Source organism: Chinchilla lanigera, unplaced genomic scaffold, assembly GCF_000276665.1.
Source record: "Chinchilla lanigera isolate Chin_1 unplaced genomic scaffold, ChiLan1.0 scaffold00021, whole genome shotgun sequence".
Classification (NCBI taxonomy): domain Eukaryota; kingdom Metazoa; phylum Chordata; class Mammalia; order Rodentia; family Chinchillidae; genus Chinchilla; species Chinchilla lanigera.
The window spans coordinates 13161342-13170888 of record NW_004955422.1 but is presented as its reverse complement, the minus strand read 5'-3'; the positions used below and the strand labels follow the sequence as shown (position 1 = coordinate 13170888).

General features: G+C 44.1%; 3 protein-coding genes across 7 annotated transcripts in view; 2 read left to right on the top strand and 1 right to left on the bottom strand.

Annotated features, from left to right (window-relative positions):
- Depdc7 (DEP domain containing 7) overlaps nt 1-3698 on the top strand; it is a 21890-nt gene extending 18192 nt beyond the window's left edge. Inside the window, exons 5-9 of the mRNA XM_005384163.1 lie at nt 934-1145; nt 1853-1995; nt 2322-2447; nt 2540-2618; nt 3378-3698. Coding sequence (XP_005384220.1) covers nt 934-1145; nt 1853-1995; nt 2322-2447; nt 2540-2618; nt 3378-3571 — 754 coding nt within the window. The 3' untranslated portion in view covers nt 3572-3698. The remainder of the gene's footprint in view (nt 1-933; nt 1146-1852; nt 1996-2321; nt 2448-2539; nt 2619-3377) is intronic.
- Nucleotides 1-9475, bottom strand: part of LOC106148461 — a 16616-nt gene extending 7141 nt beyond the window's left edge. Inside the window, exons 1-4 of one of the 5 annotated variants that reach the window (XR_001233915.1) lie at nt 9034-9475; nt 8723-8876; nt 7869-8084; nt 7488-7661 (exon numbers count right to left, since the gene is read on the bottom strand). Coding sequence is in view for 1 of the 5 variants with exons in the window: in XM_013513985.1 (XP_013369439.1) it covers nt 7645-7661; nt 8723-8876; nt 9034-9453 (591 nt within the window). In the remaining 4 variants the exon portion in view is untranslated. Of the gene's footprint in view, nt 1-7299; nt 7662-7868; nt 8085-8722; nt 8877-9022 lie in introns of those variants that run through there. The other 4 variants (XR_001233914.1, XR_001233916.1, XM_013513985.1 and 1 more) reach the window with 4 other exon arrangements.
- Nucleotides 9266-9547, top strand: part of Tcp11l1 (t-complex 11, testis-specific-like 1) — a 63839-nt gene continuing 63557 nt past the window's right edge. Inside the window, exon 1 of the mRNA XM_013513981.1 lies at nt 9266-9511. The gene's annotated coding sequence lies outside the window, so the exon portion shown is untranslated. The remainder of the gene's footprint in view (nt 9512-9547) is intronic.

Below are 9547 nucleotides of genomic sequence, written 5' to 3'. Positions count from 1 at the left end.
TTTTTTTTTTTTTTTTTTCCAGACAGGGTCTTGCTATGCAGTTCAGGCTGGCCTTGAGCTGACTTTGTAGCCCAAGCTGGCCTTGAACTTACACGATCCTCCTGCCTCAGCCTCCCGAGTGCTGGGATTACAGGCGTGTGCCACCATGCCCGGCTTTTTTTTTTTTGTGTGTGTGAAAATACTCTATAATTACCTTGATTTTTACAGAGAATCAGAATTTATGCCAGAGGTGACCTTAAAAATCATCCAGCGGCATCTTATAAACTTGGTGAATCTGACACCCGGAAAAGCAAAGTGACTTGCCTGAGATAATTCACCCATGACATGGCAAAATTAGTTGTTCTATGTCTGTGACAGTAAAGGACAAGATTTTTTTCTTAATTTATATATTAACAAATTAAATATTAAGTGGTAGGCATTCTATTTCATGAAATGTAACATTTTTCTGAAGTTACTCAGGAGGCATTTTACTAGACATGGAATTGATTTATTTTGAAAAGTTTGTTTTCCTCTGTTCTGGCCTAACCAAAGTGCGAGACATAGTCACACACACACAGCCCCGCAGTAATCTACATTGATCAAGGAAGTGCTGCTGTAGGAAGCAGGTCTGAGATCTAGTCCTGGTCAGGCATGAGCAAGTAGCCTGGAATTTGTGGGTCTGCACTGTAAATGTAAAAAGTAGAGCTTGAACTTTGGCATGCTTCACCTCTGTATTGGATAGTTTCAGTTTTTGCTTAAGATGAAGGGACATACTCAGCTAATTTTTGAAAATTTTGTAAAACATGATTTAGCTGTATGTTTTGAAAATTAGACATATCTTCCAGTGTGCAGAAATTTATCCCAGTCATAAGTGTGGAATAGCCTATGAAAGTAGGTTCTGTGTGTGTATTTGTTATCTTTTCCTTTTAAGAACGCTCTGCCCGCTCCCCACAGAGATGACGAGTGGCTCTCGGCAGCGATTGACTGCCTGGAATACCTTCCAGACCCCATGGTGGTGGCCGTAAGCAGAAGCTTTCCGGAGCAGCCCGGAAGAACAGACCTGGTGAAGCAGCTTCTGTTTGATGCCCTTGGCAAATACTACAGTAGTAGGGAGCCTCTCCTGAATCACTTATCTGATGTTCATAATGGAATTGCAGAACTCCTAGGTAAGTAAGCTCTTCCTGGATACTGGACTTGTATCTTTTGGAGGAGGATCACGAGTTCAAGGATCACTGGGCAATTTGCAGAGACCATATCTCCAAGTGAAACATAGTGTAGCTCAGTGCTAGACCCAGGGTTTAATAATGCCCAATATCAGGCCAGAGATATAGCTCAGCAGGCACAAGCGCCTGCCTGGCAAGCGCAAGGTCCTGAGTTCAATTCCCAGTACAAAAAAAAAAAATAATAATGCCCAATATCGAGTTAATTGTCCTCAAAATTAAGTAAAAGAGAACTACTTCAAGCTGGGAGTTGTGAACATGGATTGGTCCATGAAAAGTGTGTTTACTCCAAAACTTCTAGGGCTCATTTGGAAAGAGGCTTTTAACAAGCTCTGAGTTTACGCAGGACTTGTGCTTCCCTCAGAAGGTGTGGAATTAATGAAAAACACAGGGTGAGAATTCATTTACAAAGCCAAGAGTTTAATTTACTGCCCTAAGACATGGTATGACAAAGACTTATAGTGTTAGTTGCCAGTTTTAGAACAGACCGCCTTTACAGTGGTGGTCATTCATTTTGATTCTCAGTCTTATTTTCGCCCTTGGAAATAATTTCGGATAAGTGTACTGCTTAGCTAAAGTTGCAATTTAAGTTTTGCTTCCTTTAATAGTCGTATTTGGTCAATTAAAAGCAGGTTTCTTTCTTTTGGCTAAAGTAAATGGGAAGACTGAAATAGCGTTAGAAGCTACTCAGCTCTTTCTGAAGCTTTTGGATTCCCAAAATAGAGAAGAATTTAGACGACTACTGTATTTCATGGCTGTTGCGGCACACCCTTCGGAATTTAAATTACAGAAAGAAGTAAGTCTTGGGCCAGGCATGGTGGCGCAGGCCTATAATCCCACCACTCAGGAGGCTGAGGCAGGAGGATTGCCACAAGGTTGAGGCCAGCCTGGGCTACATAATGAGTTCAAAGTCAGCCTGAACTGCATAGTGAGACTGTCTCAAAAGAAAGAGAGTCTATTGTCTAAAATTAAAAAGGGGGGCTGGAGATGTAGCTCAGTGTGAAGGCCCTGGATTCAGTCCCCAGTAGTGCAAAAAACCAAAAATGAGTATTAATGTTTAATATTCTTAGTATTAAAATAGCCTTTTAAAAATATACCATGATGTGTGTGTTATTTTTGTAGAGTGACAATCGAATGGTTGTGAAAAGGATATTCTCAAAAGCTATTGTTGACAATAAAAATTTATCCAGAGGCAAAACTGATCTTCTAGTACTCTTTTTAATGGATCATCAAAAAGATGTTTTTAAGGTAAAATTCTGACAGTACTTAAATGATCAATTACAAATAAGTGCTATTTATGTATAGACTCAAATATATTCTCTGTCCTTTCTTTTCTTAAGATTCCTGGAACTCTACATAAAATTGTTAGTGTTAAGCTTATGGCAATACAAGAAGGAAAAGATCCAAATAAAGACACAGGTAATCTAAGAAGTACTATTTTCATGATATCTAAAGACAAATTCTTACTGTTTATTTGAAGTTATTTGCTATAAATAGTTAAACTAAATTCTAAAGATTCTCTTCAGAATTATCCAGCCTTTAGGAGAGAGCCTTTTATTTCAAAAAGCAACTTGAGCCAAGCATGGTGGCACCTACCTGTAATCCCAGCACTTAGGAGGCTGAGGCAGGAGGATTGCTGCAAGGTTGAGGCCAGCTTGGGCTATGGAGTGAGTGCAAGGCTAGTGTGAAGTGTATAAGGAGACCCTGTCTCAAAAACCAAAGAAACAAAGAAAAAGCAACTTGACCAGGATCAGTCAGTGCTTATCTTCTTCAGAGCATTTAGAAAAGGGGAAACATAAATATAAAACTACTGTATCACTTGATTTTTACAGTTAAATCTGAGGAATGAGGGAGGAAGGGGAGGGGAAGGAGATTTAAAACAAAGTAAGCTGTGTTGTATGCATGGGTCAGCCCCCCATGATGAATGTAATCATTATAAACTGCAAACATAAACTAACAGCCAGGCATGGAGGCCCACGCCTGTAATCCCAGCACTCGAGAGGCTGAGGCAGGAGGATCACCAGGAGTTCGAGGCCAGCCTGGGCTACATAGTGAGTCAAGGCCACCCTGGATTACATAGCGAGACCCTGTCTCAAAAGAACAAAAAAAGTGTACTGATAAAAATAAAAATTAAAATGAATATAGTCACTAACTGAACTTTTCCCTTTTAACTGTAAGGATATATTTACTGCCAGAGAATTGACCCAAGTGACTATTCCAGCAGTATACAGAAGAAAACCAAAGATGAACTGTTGAATTTACTAAAAGCTATTGATGAGGATTCTAAACTATCTGCCAAACAGAAGAAGAAACTGCTAGGTCAGTTCTATAAGTGTCATCCAGATGTCTTTATTGAGTATTTTGGAGACTGAATTTCTAATGTCTGTATATAAGTTGTGTATTTTAAGAGTAAATTATGTAGCCTAAAGATCCAATCACGTTTGTAAGCTTGGAAGTTCTAAATATGAAACTGTACTTAATAAAACTTTTTTTTTATAACTCTGTGTGTCAGAAACTGAATTGTACCCCAGCGCACGGGGAGCCTCGGGCAGGGAGCGCCGGTCTTTGGGGTCTTCGGACCGGCAACTCACTCCCGGCCTTGTCATTCCCCGGAAGGAGGGCTTCCGGCACACAGGGAGCCACGGGTGGGGAGCACCAGTCTTCCGGCTGGCTAGCTTCCTGCCTGCTGGCTCCTGGAGGGTGGGCCCCCAGCACACGGGAGCCATGCGGCGGCGAGCGCTGTTGCGTACCGGCCCTTAGGCCGCCGCCGCCGCCGCCGCTCAATTGGGATCTATCATGACACACAGAAACAGTGACACAATTGGCCCACCATGCTCCGACAGCAGTTGCCCACCCACGGATGTGTGTGAATCACTGAAACTTTGAACAACCCCTGGGAATGCATGCCATACAACGGACCACTCTTCCTCCTGCCATTGGGAACCAGAAAGGTCCAGAGTCAGCGGAGGAGCAGCTGCTGAACAAGGACTCAGAGAACATGAGAATGCAGACTAAGCCCATGGAGTCAGAGGTCCAGTGGACTGGGGTCACGAGAGCCGCTCGGAAGCTGTAAACCAGGAGGACCTTGCACAATACTTGCAGAGACTCATTGGAAGCCATTCTTCCCCTGACAGTACAGGGTGTGGTGGAGCTCCAGAGAAGTCTGCAGCAGGATTCCTGCTGACTGTGCTGACAGTTGGGGAAAGGACACTAACTGGTTGTGGGGTCCCAAAGCAATGGGAAGCTGGAGAGAAAAAGCTACAAAGAATGGCTTTCACCCCAGATAGCTCACTTGAGATGTTAGTAAGAATTGCCTCCTCAGTATTCTATAGCCATGATGAGGAGGAGGCCAAGGAGAGAAAACAAAGAGACCAAGAGAAAACAAAGAGACTGAGAAAAAGCAGCTGCTTTTGCTGCACCACTAAGAGAAACAGATCCCAGGTCTGATTCCCGGGGCCCCAAGAAGAACTCGACAACTGCATTCATCTGCAACCACTGTTAAAAGCCAGGCCACCTCAAGAGGAACTGCCCTAAGAGGCCCCATGGGCCATGCCCTGGATGCAAAGGAGACCACTGGAGATTGGTCTGCCCTCTGAGGTGGAGGCCCCAGAGCTCAGACCCATGCTACCAGTTAGTCCAACAGGAATGAGAGGGCTTGGGGCATGGTCTGCCTTCTCCCTCTGGCCAGACCGTCATCTCTATCAAGGAGTCCTGGGTAATCATGACTATGGAGGAACAAGAAAACAGCCTGCTACTAGACACAGGTGCAAGTCTCTCAGTCCTTCTTTTCAATCCTGGCCTTCCTTCCAGCCGTCATACCTCAGTGAAAGGAGTCACTGGTGAGGTAATATGCTATTTTTGACAACCCTTAGGCTGTAACTACTTATTAGATCCTTCTTGCATATCTCTGTCTTCCTGAGAAACCACTTTGAAGATACCCCCATGTACCACAGCAGCCATTGATATTTTCCTACTAATCTATCCATAACTGTGTAAAGTTTGTAATGTTCCTATCCTATTTCATAAATGGATGTATGTTTATTATTATGTGTTGCCTACAACAACCATTGAGAATAGTTAATGATTTTTCAATAGGTCACTCATGTATAGCTCTATTTATTTTCTTTAGAAGCCACTTTGAAGATACCAAAGTATAGTACAACAACTCTTGATAATCTCCTACCTCTTTTGTCTCTAACTCACTATTATTGGTCTATTTGTTTTCCTGAGAAACTATTTTGTAGATAACAATATGTAAAACGATAACCATTGATAATTTCCTACCATTTTGTCAGTAATTTGCTAACTCCCCCCTATTATTATGTTATCCTTCTTTTACTCTTTAAAATAAAATTAAAAAAAAAAAAAAACAAAAAACTGAATTGTAGTGAAATGTAGTGTATTGCCATGGAGCATGAATCTCTTCGGTGAGTTAATTTGTAGTTACAGTTTATAGGGCTCAACATTGTAGGGATTTAGCTCAAGGCCAGCCTGAACTGGGTAGTGAGACCGGAGACCCCCATCTCAAAATCTCAAAAAGACAAAAAAAAACAACAAAAAACGGGTGTGGTAGCACACACCTGTAATCCCAGCACTCGGGAGGCTGAGGCAGGAGGATCCTTGCAAGTTCGAGACCAGCCTGGGCTACAAGTTGAGCTCAAGGCCAGCCTGAACTGCACAGTGAAACCCTGTCTCAAAAAGCCAAAAAACAAACAGGGATTTAGATGATCTGATATGTAGTATTTATATAAGAAGGAATTTAACAGTAAGGTGGTCTACAGTTGCATATTAATGGTATGATTTGTAGTTTTAGAGGTATTCCTAAAAGGGGCAAGATAGAAATTTTGGCTATGATCAAATGAATTACTACAAATTGTAGACAAGCAGAAAGCAGACTGTCCTAATGTTTCTGAAAACTTCAACATCTTTTCAAGCTCATGAGAGATTTCAAACATATACAAAAATGTGTATGTACCTACCCGCCAACCAATTTAAACAGTTACCAGTTGATAGCCAATCTTGTTTCACCTGTATCTCTCCCCACTCCATGGGTCCCCCCAGCAAACTTTAGACATCAGATCCCCTCATGTATAAAGTTTCAGTATGTTTGACCACAAGAGAACATTAAAAACAACTACAGCCACGAATGGGTTCATACGGGCCAGGGACATAGCTCAGTGGCACAGCGTCTGCCTGGCAAGCATGAGGTCATGAGTTCAATTCCCCGTGCCCCTGCCAAAAAATAAAAATAAAAATAAAAAAAAATAATGGCGGCATACACTGTAATCCTAGCACTCAGGAGGCTGAGGCAGGCAGATTGCTGCAAGTTCCAGGCCTGTCTGGGGTATACAGTGAGTTCAAGGCCAGCCTAAGCTATATAGGGAGACCCTATCTCAAAAAATCTTAACTACATCATTATTACTCATAAGTCTTGTAATTTCTTTATATCAAGTGTGCCGTTAATGCTCAAATTTGATCTCAAATGATTTTTGATAGTTTATTCAAATAGGGATCCAACCAGTGTCCATAAATTGCAACTGTTAATGTGCTGCTTAAGTTTCTTAATCTGTTGCTACTTCTCTTTTTTTGTTTTGTGTTTGGGGATAAGGTCTTGCTTTGTAGTTCAGGCTGGCCTTGAACTCACTACGTAGCCCTGGCTCACCTTGAAATTCAAGGTGATCCTCCTGCCTCAGCTTCCCAAGTGCTGGGATCACAGCATGCATCACTATGCTGGTTTTTCTTTCTTTTTCCACTCTTTTTTTCTGTTTTTGAGTAAACCTGGTCATTTGTCTTTGCGTTTCCCACAGTCTGGATTGCTGACTGTAAGCTTAGACTGTCATTTATCAGTTCCTTTGTGTCCTGTATTTCTTGTAAATTGATCCTTAGAGCAAAAGTTTTTTTTTTAACCTTTTAACTAATGATTATTTCAGAACCACTGCCCTGTCAAGACATATTTGGCAAGTAGAAAAACAGTGTAACACACTGTGAAATACAACCTGAAGCTGTTTATCCCTAACCTTTTGGTTATATTTTGAGGCTGAATTTCACATTTTAACTTAGATTCTGATGAGAGGTAGGGAAAACTTAAGCGACACCGACATGCTGACATCAGTAATTTTTTATTTTCTGATAGAACTGCTACTGTCTAGTCTTCAAGTGGAGGAAGGTCGAGGGCTAATCTCTGTAATATAATAGCTATGGTACCAACTCAATAAAGCACTGCAAGTTTTTCTTGCATAAAGAAGCGGGAGCAGCTTTCTTTATAATGAGAGAGAAGTCACGGCTTACGTGTGAGAGGAAGTTCTCAGAAACAAGCTTTTCAACATGGTGAGACAAAACAGCTGGCACAGCACCTCTGCTGCTTTACAATCTTGATTTTGCACATAATTAAGAACCGTCTTCGGCAACCAAAACCAGCGCCTTGAGGGGAAGGCAGGTAACAGCTTCATGATGTACATCCTCCTAGAAGAAGCAACGAACAGAATGACAATTTCATGAAAAACATACCTGTACACCACAGTCTATGGTTAATAAGAACAGGGTAAAATTTTAAGAAAAATTGGTTCCGAGAGAGAACGGCAATTAGGAAACTAGAAAAACCAGCGGGAAGCAGAGATGTGAGGAGAGATCCTCCTCATGCTCCAGGGAGGTGACAGGGTAGCAGCTCACCTTCTCCAGAGCAGCTGTCTCCTTTTTCCAGTCCTGTGTGTAGCCTTACAGTGAACTTTTGCCTTGAGGCAGTTTGACTTCCTAGTCTTTGATCCAAAGGTCAAACTGGAATAGGGGCTGGGCATGGTGGTGCACCCCTGTAATCCAAGCTCCGGGGAGGCTGAGGCTGGAGGATATCCGTAAGTTCAAAGCCAGCCTCAACAACAGAGTGAGACCCTGTCTCAAAAAACCCAAACAGAACTCAAAAAACTACTCAAAAAGGGAATATGGCTCAATTTATTTTTCACATTTAAAAGAAACAGTTCAAAATATGTACCAAGGGGCCGGGAATATAGCTCAGCCGCACAGAAACAAACAAAAAATATGTACCAGATTACAAGTAAATCATTCTTCTTCTTCTTTTTTTTTTTTTTGTCTTTTTGAGACAGGGTCTCTCTGCAGTTCAGGCTGGCCTTGAGCTCACTTTGTGGCCCAGGCTGGTCTCGAACTCACAGTGATCCTCCTGCCTCAGCCTCCCGCGTGCTGGGATTACTGGTGTGCGCCACCATGCTTGGTTGCCTTTTATCTTTTAAAATCAGGCACAACTATTTGTATTTGTGTAGATTGCTTTTTTATTGCCGCAGACTGAAAAAGCAGTTTTTTTGGAACAGCAACTCAGGCGAGCTTGAAGATCCCCACAGTCCTAGAACTAAGGATACGAGGCCCCAAAGTGAGTTTAACATCGTAGCTCGGGGGAAATGTTCTTCCTTTCCGGAACACACACACTACATAAAATGCCTTGCGCACTCAGGTGCGTAGGAACGACCTGCACAGAGCCGAGCTCTCGAGGGAACCGTTTACACACAGACACCCACCTCTGCCTCCGTCTTTACGGATCTGGGTCTCTTCCCACAGACGGCGCCCCGCTGCCACTAGAAGTACCATCATGATCTCAGAAACCACAGAAACCAACCCGAGCGCCACGGAGTGCCCGCGGCTTTTGGGGTGGTGGGCGTGACTTCCAACAGCCTAAATGAGGGAAGAGGAATAAAGTTTGTGCGCATGCAAACATGATGGCATATTTTTCAAAATCCGGGCGGGAAACGTTTGAAATGCGATTGCTCCTTTCTTTTTCCTTCCCTTGACTGACTCCGCGCGTTTTTTCCCTCACTTTCCTGTCGCGTACCCAGCCGTCGCCTGGAGTCCAGCAGCACTCCGGCTTTCCGTACGAAAACATGGCGCTTCCCTGCTCTCGTTGGTCGACTCCTGGTTCTGGAGCCGCTGCCCAGTGAGCACCCTCGGACCACATCTGGCCGCGCCACCACTTTCCGTACGCAAACATGGCGCCGCCCAGCTCCCGAGCCACCGCGCACGGAGCCCCTTTGGCTGGCTGGGGACTGAGCCTTTTGACTCTCCGTACGAAAACATGGCGCTGCCCTAGGTTGGTCAGGCGCTTCTCTGATAGTATCAGTCGGCCCTTCCCGACGCTGAGGAGCAGTCGCGGTGGCCGCTGCTCCTCGGAGCTGGGCAGCGAGGACAGCCCGCAGCGGGGCGAGCGGGGAGGCGCCCGAAGGGCAGAAGAAGAACTGATCTCCCCGCCGCGCATCGCTCCCCCCTGACTCGCGGCGGGGGCGGCAGGAGGGAGGCCCCCGACCCCGCGGCAGGTGAGCGGCGCGCGCGAGGCGCCGGGTCGGAAGCAC